This window comes from Schistocerca serialis, chromosome 1 (genome assembly GCF_023864345.2).
Source record: "Schistocerca serialis cubense isolate TAMUIC-IGC-003099 chromosome 1, iqSchSeri2.2, whole genome shotgun sequence".
Classification (NCBI taxonomy): Eukaryota; Metazoa; Arthropoda; class Insecta; order Orthoptera; family Acrididae; genus Schistocerca; species Schistocerca serialis.
In genome coordinates, this window is record NC_064638.1 from 661299993 (window position 1) to 661315311 (window position 15319).

Here is a 15319-nt window from a genome sequence, read left to right on the forward strand (position 1 = left end):
AAGGCACTTTATAAATGGGCCTAATTTTAGTTCTTCAAAAGCAAAGAGGGGAGAAAAGCTAATAGTAGTAAAGGCAAACAAAGATATTCAGTTAAAACTTCTGCCCACATCCCCAAACAATCCATACCACATTATGAAGATGTTGGTTTTCTTCTATATTTACATCAAGTAATTCTAGTTTTAAACTTTGACCTTTTAAGTTCATCTCTGCTGTAAATACAAAACTGAAAAATAAGAATGTCTGTAATTGCTCTTCGTTGGTGAGCAGTGTGTGTCAGCTAATCTGTTGATGATAGTTATGACCATCACCTAAGCATTTACAATACAGGCAGTTTGAACTCAGGTAGGCAATTGTCTTATGCATACACAGAAAATGTGTATTAGGGTCACTTGGCAAGTAGCAGTCTGGAGTGCCCTATGGGGCAGTATTGGAAAAGCCTAACTGATTGTGCTGATATGTCACCTGTAGAGCAGGAAACATTAGTCCTGCAATCAACTTCGCAATCATTAAAAACTCTTATCTTATATAAGAATTGTTTTTTCGTTTTGTGTCTGATGTAATTTATGATTTGGCGTAAGAATGAACATACATACTACAGGTGCTTCTTTCAGACAGAGAGAGAGAGAGAGAGAGAGAGAGAGAGAGAGAGAGAGTGTTTGAGGGTAACAACCATGTCTTTTTCGTGATAATGTTCTTTGGATTTTAGAGTACTTAAATACAATGCTGTCGTCTGCTGCTGCTTTCATCTAAGTAACTATGATGGAGACATTACAGCCCTGGTGTACTCCTTGATTGATATAAATTTATTAAGATAGTATGTCTTCTGTTTTTAATGTTATTTGTGCACCATGGTATAATCTTAAATACGAGGTGTAGTGAATACCTTTCTTTAATTTTTCTATTTACTTCACTAAACACCCAATATAAACGTATTTGTCCATTATGAAATATAGATTTCACTGGAGCTTTTCTCTAGCTCATATATATATATATATAATTAAAATGTCTTATTTTCAGGCTATATCCAGTAGACAAAACTCGTGTGGATGGGACGCTAGTTACAGATGAAAAGAAGCATGAATAAGAATACTCTTACAGCTGCATTAAGTTCTATAACAAGAAAGTAAATGCTCACAGAACCTAATTTGAATTATCATCATACCAGAGTGAGGAAGAATTAATTTCTTTCCACCCAAAAGCAGAAGCTTTTCATAATGTTGTGTAAGAACAGGGTAAATAAGACAGAAAACTTTTCAGGCTTAAGTCACTGAAGCTACGTATTTGTTACTGTATCAAATGTTGTTCTGCACACCCTAAGGAAATCCATTAAAAATGATTCTACACTTGAACGCTCTGAAATGAACTTAATACTGCAGAGTTAATATTACAGTACTGTACACACTGATTTTGAAATCCACTGTGCTGCAGTAACAGCATGAAATAAAAGCAAGCTTGGATACATGTTTCTGGGGAATCTCCCTCCTAAGATGTTTGAGTGCAACATAAAAACCAGGTTATTTTTCTTTGGGCACAACTAGAAAATTCTTCACTGAAATGTGGCATGGGTGGGATTGTCTTAATTAGAAACAGTATCTTTTTTGCATACTGTATCTCAGCTTTGTTATGGCTTCTCCATAATGCACATTATGGTACAATAGCAACTGCAATCTGGCCTCTGTTGTGGGACAGGTTAATGTGGAAATCATTGGGAAGGGGAATCTACACAGCAGTATATGCTACCAGTACAAGTCTACTGTTTTCTCGGTCTCTGGTACAGCCACCTTCAATTCAGAGCCTCCACTCATTCATGACCTAGAACTTGGTTCAACAATGTTACTTCAAATTTTATTTGCATATCAATTTTGACAAAGTTGTTGCTTATGTATTTTCAACTGAGGAAAGCTCTTCATTATCAGTTTTGTGCAGTTCTCATCTTACTATCCTTTCTTAGAATGCAGAAATGTTTAACTTTTAAGCAAGCCATCTGATTATAAAATGCTGTGACTGTGGTATTGGATATTCTGATACTAGAGACGCAATCAATTTGTATGAATACAAAAATGCTTTCGTTATTCTGATGTAGCCTAGTCACAGTTTATTCAAATAAAATTTAGATTTAAGCTTAAGAAAAAGATGGGACTAAAAATAAAGAACTGTTTTGGGTGAAACTTGACTCATAATTATACTGTCACTTGACTTTTTAAAAATGTTTTTACATTTTTGGTACATACTAGGAAGATCTTTTCAAGCAAATCTTGTACATGCTCACTTGAAGTACGTTTACACACTTTTATTCAGGATTACAAAATATATTAAAACAGTTCAGGAATTTTACAAAAGTGTTTTCAACATAACAATCATTGTTATGACACAAACATTACAGCATTAGTTTTTGCACTAATTGTCAAGTACAAGTGATGTGTGTAATGACTTTGCCCCATAAACAACTGGGGAGAAATATATAACTGGAAAGTAGTGACTGTATACAGGACATATATAAATATGCTTCACAGCAAAGTGTATGAAATTTTTTTTAAACAACCTTTCCAGAATTTATCCTGAACTAAGAAAATGCTAAAAGGAATGTGTAAAGCATTATACTTCCCCTACAAGTAAGTGGATCTGTCATTTTTACAGAAGCTACACTGAAAACTCTTCAGTGGTTTTCCACCACGTATTCAGAACTCACTTTTTAACACTTGACTTAGAATAATATTAATGTCCAAATCTTGTCATACACTTAATATTTACGCATAGATCCCATTGACTGCTTGTAGGTATCGAAACGCTCACTGCTGCCGTAAGGGCCTCCACTGCTCATGGCCACAGATGAAGCTGCTGCTTGTGAAACACCTTGCTGGTCATATAATGAAGCTGGTACACTTAGACTTGAGCCTCGTGCTATGACACCTGTAGTGCCACTGCTGCCACTCACCCACCTATTATAAAACAAAACATTTTAATTATCATGTGCCGGCAGTCACATGGCCACTAGCATTTGGAACCACAAATTTTGCCAAATTGGCAATAACAAGACTGACTACTAGGTAATTACAAATGCTGAAGAGGGATGAAAAAAGATTATGAAGACAGTATAGGGGAGCATGGAGCAAAGACAGAATAGAAGAAAGGCTAAGAAAAGACAAAAATTTAATTATCTAAACTTATTGGTTGATAAGCAAATACAAACATTTAATAGTGATATGCCATGCGGATGTTTTGTATGAGTGCATGCAGACCAAATTTGTGAAAAGGGCAGTCATAGTAAGAACTTGTTTAGGAAGGTTTTAATACAGAGAATTATAGTGTTTACCTTTCAATCTAAAATAGTTAAAGTACACCAAGTACCGCATATACCACATTTACCCTACGAGATGAGGTTTTCTTTCAAAGCAGATTTACTTTGAATAATTTAGAAGGGGAACAGCTTGGCTGAAAATGAGGGGAATGGCATGTGGGCAAATTTTGTCATGCTGCTAACCATGGAAATGTATACTATGTACCCTGGCTTCAGTGAACATCTATCGTCCTTGAACCTTTGTTCACCTGCATCCAATTTTTGTTTTCGTGTCAGTCCATTTCAAACTGGGCAAATACTCAGCAACAGTGTAAGTTTCTACAAGATACAAACAAATGCTAACAAAAATACGTTCACACAAAATACGTGAAATGCGGCACAACCAACTAAAGATGAGCTCTGATGACACAAACTATTGCTCTACAGCACCTTTGAAAATGAGGGGAATGGCATGTGGGCAAATTTTGTCATGCTGCTAACCATGGAAATGTATACTATGTACCCTGGCTTCAGTGAACATCTATCGTCCTTGAACCTTTGTTCACCTGCATCCAATTTTTGTTTTCGTGTCAGTCCATTTCAAACTGGGCAAATACTCAGCAACAGTGTAAGTTTCTACAAGATACAAACAAATGCTAACAAAAATACGTTCACACAAAATACGTGAAATGCGGCACAACCAACTAAAGATGAGCTCTGATGACACAAACTATTGCTCTACAGCACCTTTGTATTTTAAGACTGGCGAAAGTTGGTTCACGCAAACAATATGACACTAATTCTAAGTTGATGGTGATTCATGAAGAATAGGTCACACACAAATGTGAAGGTGGTATTGGGTGAAGAATAAATGGAATGCCCAATTCTACACACCAAACAAACAGTCAGTGGCAACGCAAGAATGATTTCATGAATTGGTGCAGTAGGTTACGCAATACGCACAAAACAAACACAATGAAGACTTATCAGTTAATTGAGAAGTTATCTGAGTGGAGGTGTTGAGGATAAATTTTCCAATTGCATTCATCACAAGATTCCAAGTATTGGCATGTACATGAGGATGGCGATGAGGAAGGGGCTCACATTACAATGCAGAACTCTTATCTCAGTGACTTCCCATGGTATTTGACAGGAAACTACCAGCATCATATAATAAAACCAAGAAAACTGCACAGTTATTTTCTCCGCCATGTCAGCACACCCATCATCAAAAGCCTGGTAGTTTATTTGGATATGCTATCAAATGTTGTACTGAAACTTGACTGTGGAAGGTTTAGATGGAGGATGTTTTGATCTATGGTTGCTTAAGACATGGGTAGATGATAGGCCAAAACCACCACATTTACGACACTGCAAACTTCAACAAACATTATGATATTTCTGTTTTACTCATAGTTTTTTTCTTTTTGCAATCAATGAAGATACTAATCCTGGTTCATTATGAGATTCGAGTACAATTCTAATACCAACATTCAGTCAGTTCAGCTTTCCTAGGAAAACACAACATGTATGAAGGCTGCCAGCCCTGTGTGGGCAGGAAAGCTCGTTCCTCTCTGTTTGGGCAGACCAAGTTATGATTTGTTACATTGTGGGCAACAGTAACAATAAAGTATCAGAACTGTACTGTTGAGGTGAAGGGCATTAAAAGTGTTCTTATACAAAGCTCAGGAAGTGAAAAGGCCAGAATAAGAATAAAACTGGGGTGTCAGCAGAACAAAGGAAGCTTCCTCACACTAGATTAGTGACAGTTGTTTGGACAACAGAATACCAGGCTTTTTCTTTAACAGAAGGAAAATTGCGGTGCTAGATTCTCTCAGGGGACATCTGACCCACGATATTAAGAATCTGTTTTCAAAGACAGACATAGTAATTTATGGTGGCATGACCTCACAACTACAAATAACGGATGTTGTGACTTTTTAAGGGAGTGTCTTTTACAAAAAGACCATGCCCTTACTAAACAATTCGTAAATATCTTATGCTGGGCCAGTGGAAGAGTCTCGACTGAAAATATAAGGAATGGATTTAAAAAAAGTAACAGTAAGCTTGCCAGTGAAGATGATGAAAATTAAAAATACTGCCACAGACTACATGGTAAACAAGAAAGGAAGTGAAGACAAAATTGATGTAAAACAATTCTTTATTTTATTCCTTCTTGTATTACCAAAATTTGGGCAATCAATACATAGCATACATTTAGAATACATATAACCTTTTTAGGCAGATACTAATATCAACAACACACACTGTAATTTTGACTAGTCACATATGTAAAAAATAAAAAGGGTACACACAGAATTGTGCAAACATGGACAGCATACTAAATATTTCTCATATCTGCACATGTATTGCGTAACCAATATACGAGGGCTATCCACAAAGTACATTACATTTTGAAATTAAAAATAAATAAAGCATTGGAAATTTTTTTTTTATTATATACAGATGAAAGCCACACTTAAATACTATTTTTCTACATAGTTGCCATTTAAATTAAGGCACTTATCGTAGTGATGGACGAGCTTCGAAATTCCTTCGTTGTAAAATTCGGCCGCCTGCGCCTTCAACCACGTGGTTACCTCTTCTTTTGGGACAGAAAAAATGTGATTTTTGTGGATTTCCTGAAAGAGGCACTACAATAAACTCTCAAAGGTATTGCCAAACTCTGCACAACCTCAGAAGAGCAATACAAAACAAGCGCAGGGGAAAGTTGGGCTCAAAGATCTTGCCAATTCACGCCAACGCCCGGGCCCACACGGCAAATGCCACTTGTGAAGTTCTCGAATCTTTTAAGTGGGAGTTGTTTTCTCATCCGCCGTACAGTCCCGACCTGGCACCGAGCGACTTCCACTTATTCCCAGCAATGAAGAAGTGGTTGGCTATGCAGCGTTTTGATGACGACGCACAGCTTCAAGAAGAGGTAACCACATGGTTGAAGGCGCAGGCTGCCGAATTTCCAAGCTCGTCCATCGCTACAATAAGTGCCTTAATTTAAATGGCAACTATGTAGAAAAGTAGTATTTAAGTGTGGCTTTCATCTGTATATAATAAAAAAAAATTTCCAATACTTTATTTATTTTTGATTCCAAAACTTAATGTACTTTGTGGATAGCCCTCGTAATTAATCTTATGTTACATGTGCCCCTATCAACGATGATTAAATACAGTTTGTTGAGAATATGAAACAAAACTTTTAAGAATTGTGTGAAGATGTATGTTTGTCTCAAAATCACTTTTTCTACACTGAATTTCATAAGCTTGAAAAAAATCAAAATTTAAAGTGTGTGTCAAAATTTCACTACATCAAGTTGGGAGAAATGTCTTAAGATCTGCCTCGCTGTTGCATTTTGTGTTACTGCTTCTTTAAGAGTGTACCACATTTTTATTATTGTAGTTATGTCAACTTTTTATTCTTTGAATAAAGTGATTTTACAGTTCTTGCACAAAATTTCCTATAGTTAATTTGGTTATCACTTATGTTTACTCAGTAATGCAGTGTTACCAAGATAAGCTGGATTAACAAGGCAGAGTTAGCTGTACTCTCATGTAATTCACTAATGATGCTTACAGGTAAAGTACCATCCCTAGATGATACGAAAATGCAGGCAGACAATATTTCCACTGAACAGTTGTTAAGTGTGGATAAATGTGAAGTAATTCCCATAGTGATGAGAGAAAAGCATGTAACATACAGTTACACAATTAGCTGTAAAATACCAGAGTATTAGAAATTTAGGGGAAATATTTCAAAGCAACACAAAATATGACTAACTCTTGAAATCAAGAGTAAGGAATGTGAATGGAAGACAAACTGAGGGTCCAAAAGTTAAGGGAAGGGTTGTCCAATTCGAAGTGTATGGTGTAAAACAGCATAATATTGCACTTAGATGTCGTGTGTGGCGAAAGTACAGAAAATATCTGCAGCCTGAGGCAGAATTCAGTAAGTTAATCAACTTTGAACATAAAATTATAATGAGGGAAAGATGTAAAAATCATATCAAATCACAAATTACATAAAAATTAGGATTTCCAAGGCTTGTCTCTTTCTTGGCACCTATACAGTGCTCAACGATTGGCCTGGAACAACGGTGGCATGTAGCTTAACTCAATGAACCCTGGTTTCAGTTGTACTTAGCTGACAGGTATATGAATGTGACATATGCTTGAAGCAGCTATAAAATCCTGTGTTTCTGCAAGGGTGTACCCAGGTAGGATGTGGCTCAGTTATGCTCTAGGCTCTGTTCAAGTGGTCACAATGTGGCCCCATCGTGTGGCTGCAGGGAGTAACTACAGATACACAGTATGTGGAAATTCTTGCAGATCATTTTCATCCATTTCTGGTATCAGTGTACCAGTACCCTGGTGAAGTTGCTATGTTTCAACAGGACAGTATGATCTCATAGCTTTTAGCCAAGTCACTGTATTAACACTTCCATGAATTCATTGTCATAGCTTGGCCCTGCACCTTCCCACATCACCCGATTGATACCTGTGTATGCTCTAAGAACCCATCACCAAATATGCAAGATTAATTGTGGGTAGCATAAGCTGCCCAACACCTTGTAGAGTTCACACTGTGTGTTACAGCAGTTTTGAGAGCATGCAAAGGAGCAACTTGCTATTAATGTAACATCTAGTGCTTTCCTATGACTCTTGCCCATTCAGGTGTTAGTTACAATGTTTCAAGTAGATGCAGTACAACCAGTTCTAGCATACTGCTGTGTTCTGACCCTTTATAACTGGCATAAAAGTTAACATCACCCCCCACCCTCCCCAAGTGCATAGGCACACACATGTATGATCGTAACATCTGATCGGAAAAAGAGAGTATGACAGATGTTCTTTTAAAACTATGGTTGTAAAATGAGAGAACCACTATTGGAAGAACAGTTCAACAATTATGGGCCACCACCATATACTGCAAATTAGGACCATTAGAGTAAGGAAAGTGATTGTGAAGATACCAGGACAGTTAGGTAACAATTTTTTTATACTCCATAAGCAACCAGAATGGGACAAGACATTATTGGTATTAAGAACTATCCACCAAACACCAGTCAGCTGATCCTGGAGTACATACATTGTGTATGCAGAGAAAGGTTCATAGAAAAATTATGGGAATTACTTGATAAACTTGGACATACTTACTACTACATGGAGTGCGTTTATAACCTAATTGTACCATACAGAGAGGTAGGTTAGCACATTTGAGAAACTGGCCGGGAAGGGTGCCACAAGTAGATGGCTACTAATCATTGCTCTCTCCCTCTTCCCCCCCCCCCCCCCCCCCCCCCCCTTCGGGGAGGGGGGGTACATGTGCATGCCAGTTATAGAGACTGAATACTGGAACAGTATTCTAGAATTGGTTGCTCTACACTTTCCCAGTGCCCTTTCAACAAATACACTGGTAAGCAAAACTGGAGGATGTACTTTTCTTTCACATGATGTCGCTGCCAAGTATCATAGCTTGATGAAACTTTGACCCTACATTGAACTGTTACAGTATAGTACAGAAGTGAAAGAAATGGACGTAATGAGATTAACAGAAATGACACTTTTATTAATAGACTGAAGTCACCACGATTGGTGATGCTCCCCTGGACGTTATAAAAGGTGGGACACGGTTTGTAACAGGGTGTGTGACCACTATGGATGGCAATGCACACTCCCATGGTGGCCACAACGTTGACGAGTTCTTGTTGTAGAGGCACTTCACTTCATTCCTCCACCAGCACAGTTAACAACTGCTCGATGGATGTTTGTGCATGTGGACATGCTGCAATATTCTCCAACACATCCCACAGCTGCTCAATGGGATTTAAATCAGGGCGACACACTGGCCGGTCCATTTGCGAAATATCCTTTCATTTAAAGAGTTCCTCCACATATAGTAGTTTGACGTGGTTGCTCATTGTTATTCATAAAATTAAGTCAGGTCAAATGCACTCCTGTAAAGATGTACATGGGGAAGGAGTACAAGGTCACAATAACATTTATGACCAGTGTACCATGTTCAAAGATTTGGAGGTCGGTATGCCCCTGCAACATTATGCTTCACCATGCTTTAACAGCTGGCCCACCAAACAATTATGTCCCCACCTCTTGCCGTATGAGGTTATGAAATGCACCCTGGAACACTGTCAAACAAGATCATTTTGGCGCTGCAGGAGTTATGGTGTGAGGAGGCACAATATTGTAATGGCGTCTAAAGTGCAGAACACAGTACACTCATGAGTCAACAATGTACTCCTTCCCCATATAAGTCTTTTCAGGGGCGCCTTTTGCCCCGACTTCATTTTTATTGACGAAAATCTGCAACCGACTGTAACAGCGCAAATGGAGCATCTCTTGAAATCAGGGTATTCAGTGAATGGACTGGCCTGTCCATTCCTTGGCCTTAAATCCCATCAAGTATGTGTGGAATGGGTTGTTCAGGAGACATACTGAAGCACGTCCTGATACATAAATCATCATCCAGCAGTTCTATAGTGCACTGGAGGAGGAATGTAACATCCTACAATAATAACTCTTTTGCAACCTGGGGCCAGCATGGCAGCACACTGCAGAGCACACATTGCTATTCATTGTAATCAAAAACCTATTAAGAACTGTGTCTCACCTTCTGCAATGCCCAGGGGACCATCTTGAATCACAATGACTGCAGTTTAATTATTATCTTTAATAAAACTGTCATTTCTGTTCACCTCATTGTGTATTTCTTTCAGTTTTATTCTGCAATACACTGTTAGCAGTTCTTTCTATGAGGGCGATTTTTAGTAAGAACATATTTGTAACAGAGTAAGATAAACTTACTTTATAAACATAAATTTTATCAAAAACAGCAACATGCATATTTTTTCACTTTTGAATATAGTTACCATAAACATTTAAACATTTGTCAATTTGCAGCAACAACTTTTGGATCCCAGCATCAAAGAACTCTGCCGCTTGACCACTAAACTAGTAACAGTTTCTTTCATCATTTTCCAAGTGCTTTCCACCAAGAAATTCCTTCAGTTTTGGAAACAGATGAAAGTCTGGTGGTGCTAAGTCAGGGATGTATGGTGGATGATCCAGTGATTCCCAATGAAACATATCCAGTTGCATCTTTATTCTTGCTGCAATGTGAGGCCTATCCTAGATTTGAAGTAAAACGCTGCCGCTGGAGAGCAGTTCCCGCTGTTAACTTTGAATAGCACCCCTCAACTTTAATAATGTTTCACAGTACCCCTCTGAATTTGTCGTCATTCCTCTTGGCAAAAAGTCTAACAGAAGACTGCCTTTTAGTTCCAAAACCATGGCCAAGATCTTCCACGTTGAAGGTTCTTGTTTAAAATTTGGGGTTTTGTCGAGGCATTTAAGTGACGCCACTCGCTGTACTGATGTTTATTCTTTGGAGTGTAGTGCGGAATCCATGTTTCATCACTGCTCACAACATGACTCAAAAACTCGTCACCATCCTTGAGGTAGCACTCCAAAACAGACAAAGAAAGTGCTGTTTGCTTTATTTTTTGTTCTGTCAACATTTTTGGCACCCATCTTGCACACATTTTTTTTGTAGTTAAGTTTGTCAGTAACTATGTGAAAAACTACCGATATTGAAACCCGTGGAAATTTCCAGTGTGGCTTGTCAATAGTGAAGCATCTGTTTTGGCCAACTGCCTCATCAATTTTGTGTCAAATCTTCATTCATGGAAGCAGGCTGTCCAAATTGTTCTCCATCATGAACTTGTCTGTGCTTCATTAAACAGCCTGCACCATTTATGCACATTTCCATCATTTATTAGACCTGCACCATAAACTTCAACACACTACTGGTGAATTTCAGCAGAATAACCTTTTTTGCATTTAGGAACCTAATAACTGAGTGCACTTCACAATCAGTAGGATTATTGATTGACACAGTGACAAATGAAGCAGTATAACTATACAACCAACACCAGCAGAGACGGGACATATAACGGCAGTGCACTGAAAGACTGGCCAAGAGTTGCTGACCGTGAAATGATGTCATGTGACAGGATGTGCGGACACATGCTAAGAGTTCTTACTTTAAAAATGACCCTTGTATGTAGTTTTCAAGTTTCATTGAGGTATGTTACTTGACGACGACACATTATGCAAAAGTTACTCCAGCCTGATGGAGATCTGGACTTTATGGCCTACAGTTTTTACTAGTATTTTGAAATTTAATAACTCAAAAACTTCAGTAGATAAATTAGAATGAAATTAGGACCAAATAATTTGCATACTTTGATCCCTATGTGAAATTTTATTTTAAGTATACTCTAGTTCCACACTATTCAGAATATAAGCTCTAAAAACAGATATTATTCTTCCTGCAATTAACTTGTTGAAACAATAAACCAAGAATATTTACCAATTTTTGTTTTCTGTTGTTTTTAAAAAACATATTTTTAGAACTATAGCTCGAGCTTTTGGGATCGCTATCAGGTCGGATTGAGGAGGACAGAAGCAATTCAGAGGCGGGCTGCTAGATTTGTTACTGGTAGGTTTGATCATCACACGAGTGTTACAGAAATGCTTCAGGAACTCGGGTGGGAGTCTCTAGAGGAAAGGACGTGTTCTTTTCGTGAATCGCTACTGAGGAAATTTAGAGAACCAGCATTTGAGGCTGACTGCAGTACAATTTTACTGCCGCCAACTCACATTTCGCACAAAGACCACAAAGATAAGAAAAGAGAGATTAGGGCCCGTAAAGAGGCATATAGGCAGTCATTTTTCCCTCGTTCTGTTTGGGAGTGGAACAGGGAGAGAAGATGCTAGTTATGGTGCGAGGTGCCCTCCGCCACGCACAGTATGGTGGATTGCGGAGTATGTACGTAGATGTAGAACTGAATTTTTTCTCCTAAAAATTTGAGAACATATGACATCCTACAGCTTAAATCATTTATATGCTGTTGAACAATGTGGTTCACTGTGTAGGCAATCACTATATTATTAAAGCAAAATTTTGGTCCTGTAGCTTTAATACTGGATCAGATAATGAAACTTAAGTATGCAAAACTGTTGATTGCAGGGATTTGAAACTTCAGATGTGCATGTCATATTGCTCTCAATGATAACACATCGAAACATTCCAGCTCCATAATGTTGGTTCTGAGTGTCCTTTTCATCTTTTTTAGTTTTCTTTCTTTTCTTTGTTATGCTTTTGGCAGATTTTTCAGCTTCAGCAACATATTGTCAGCCCACTTTTTATGTTAGCCCCACCTTTGAAGCCCAATCTGCTTGTTACTCCATCATGAAAACATATTATTGCACCTATTACAACAATCTGAAAAACTGACATACCAACAAAAACAGTTTTTGGCAAGTCTTCCCAAATGCAACTACTCAAGCTTTCATTTGGATTCTGTGTTCAGCCATGTAAAAATTTTCCAGAAGTTCAGAATCTTACAGATCTCGTATATTGGTGTTAGTTCTACAATACAGTTTTTGACATGGAGTGCACATGTGTGTGTTTTTGTGTATTTGCTTCACACCTAAAATACACTGTAGCACCAAAGAAACTGGTATAGGCATGCTAATTCAAATACAAACATATAAAAACAAGCAGAATATGGTGCTGCGGTCATTATCAAGATTTAAGTGAGTTTGAACGTAGTGTTACAGTTGGCGCATGAGTGATGGGACACACTGTCTCTGAAGTAGCTATGAAGTGAAGATCTTCCTGTATGACCCTTTCACAAGTCTACTGTGAATATCAGGAATCCGGTAAAACATCCAATCTCCGACATAATGCTGGGTCATCAACAAGTGTCAGCATGCAAATCATCCAACGAAACATCATCGATATGGGCTTTCGGAACCAAAGGCCCACTCATGTACCCTTGATGACTGCACGGCACAAAGCTTTACACCTTGCCTGGGTCCATCAACACCGACACTGGACCAACGATGACTGGGAACATGTTGCCTGGTTGGACAAGTCTCGTTTCAATTTGTATTGAGAAGATGGACGTGTACGGGTATGGAGACAACCTCATGAATCCATGGACCCTGCATGTCAGCAAGGGACTGTTCAAGCTGGTAGAGGCTCTGTAATGGTGTGGAGTGTGTGCAATTGGAGTGAGTGATGTGGGACCAGATACGTCTATTGGGCAATTCCAGCAGGGCAATAAGACACCCCACACGACCACAACTGTGACAGAGTGGCTCCAGGAACTTTTGAGTTTAAACACTTCCACCGATCACCAAACTCCCCAGACATGAACATTACTGAGCATATCTGGGATGCCTTGCCATTTACTGTTCAGAAGAGATCTCCACCCCCTCTTACTCTTATGAATTTATGGACACTCCGCAGGATTCATGGTGTCAGTTCCCTCCAGCACTATTTCAGACATTAGCCGAGTCCATGTCACATCATGCTGCAGCACTTCTGCATGCTCGTTGGGGCCTTAAACAATATTAGGCAGGTGTACCAGTTTCCTTGTCTCTTCTGTGTACTTGCACCATAAAGTGTTTCATTTTGGGCAGAGGCCATGCTGTGGATGCTCATCATGATTGTGTTGATTGCCATAAAATTTACAACTGCAACTAAACTTCTTCGTTTTGGCATTTTACAACGTAGAATGGTTGTAATACACTCTTGTAACAACAAGTTTACAACACGAACACAAGCAAAAAACGTAAGTAAATTCAAATAATCTACCTGATTGACAGAAAGATTGATTTCAATAAACCTCTGCTCATAGTACAGTCCATATGTTCAAGGATATTAGACAAAGGAGTTGCTATGGAAATAGCTGCACCAAAATTGAGTAAGAAGACATTGTAGGCAAGATTTTGTCTTTGACTGCAGTGTGACGGCCACGCATTTGTGCATTGCATTCACTTTGGAAAGCCATTCAAACACAAAGTGATGAGGTATTTATACATACAGTATACATTTTTAGTATTGGTAAGAATCACAGAATTTTATTAAATAAAAAAGTTTCAGTTTTTGGGCTCTCATGATATGCAGGTCCCTTTAAAGCTTGCACAGCAGTGTACACTGAGTGGCCAAAAGTCTTAAGAAAGCACTAGATGTAATATTAAAGCAAGTCACTCCTTCATAAGCTCTAAAATGCAGTACCCTAAGACACAGTTTAAGATGTAATGTCTCGGACTTTTATTTTCATCGAAATCACTTTCTGACTTATGGTTACAAAGTTAGTTGTGGGGTGAGACATCTGAGGAAGGCATGGTCCACATTCAGCCAATCACACATGAACTGTAGCTGCAGGAACAATTGATTTGTTGTATGTTGTGTGAGACTGAACAATGTCTGAAGCAAGCTGTCAAATGTTACTCAGTAGGAATGTTTTGATGGTCCTCTCTGAGGTTGGGGGATTGCCGTATTGAGCGAGTCTAGAGAAATGGCTTGTATGTTAAGTGCCTTGACAATGCTACCAACCACTCTGACAAGACACCTACAGTGGCAAAGAGGGAGGAGGAAATGATTGCCTTCACCATCGAATTGATAAATTGAAAAAGCTGGAGCGCGAGGATCTGCAAACTGTCACAAACGGATCTGCAAGCTTTCAGAAACTTATAGTCATTAGGCAACACTGCCGTTTCAACCCAACAGAACGGATATGGACCCAAATAAAAGTTTATGTTACCAACAATAATGAAACAAATAGTACTATCTGCACTCAGCAACAAAACTGTTAGGAAAATGCCTCTGCAGATTAGTAGAAAGCTGTCAATCAAATGCAGCATGGCAGGATGAAGACTGACTTATAATGGCTTAACAAATGCGTCAGAATGAAACTTGTCTCAGGAACAAAGTCTACACCGCACAAAAGAAATCCTCCTTACTACTTTAATTATAACTGTTGTAATACTATGGCAGTACATTTTGTATCACTATTCCTTCTTCCAACCACTTAGTTTCCTCATCTTGATTAATAAGCACAAAGGATTTCTTTTTGTTATGTTTCAAATACACAGAAAGTTTGTTCAAAAAACACAGTAACAGGCCGATTATAAACTTAGCACTCGGTTTCTTGGAA

At 38.4% G+C, this 15319-nt stretch overlaps 2 protein-coding genes across 3 annotated transcripts in view; one reads left to right on the top strand and one right to left on the bottom strand.

Annotated features, from left to right (window-relative positions):
* Positions 1-1350, top strand: part of LOC126479545 (cleft lip and palate transmembrane protein 1-like protein) — a 165184-nt gene extending 163834 nt beyond the window's left edge. The window contains exon 11 of the mRNA XM_050103793.1: positions 1019-1350. Within this exon, the coding sequence (XP_049959750.1) occupies positions 1019-1085 (67 nt within the window). The 3' untranslated portion in view covers positions 1086-1350. The remainder of the gene's footprint in view (positions 1-1018) is intronic.
* Positions 1351-1534: 184 nt separating this feature from the next.
* LOC126479519 (scaffold attachment factor B2-like) overlaps positions 1535-15319 on the bottom strand; it is a 184341-nt gene continuing 170556 nt past the window's right edge. For both annotated transcript variants that reach the window (XM_050103792.1, XM_050103791.1), the window contains exon 17: positions 1535-2940. In XM_050103792.1, the coding sequence (XP_049959749.1) occupies positions 2742-2940 (199 nt within the window). In that variant the 3' untranslated portion in view covers positions 1535-2741. The remainder of the gene's footprint in view (positions 2941-15319) is intronic.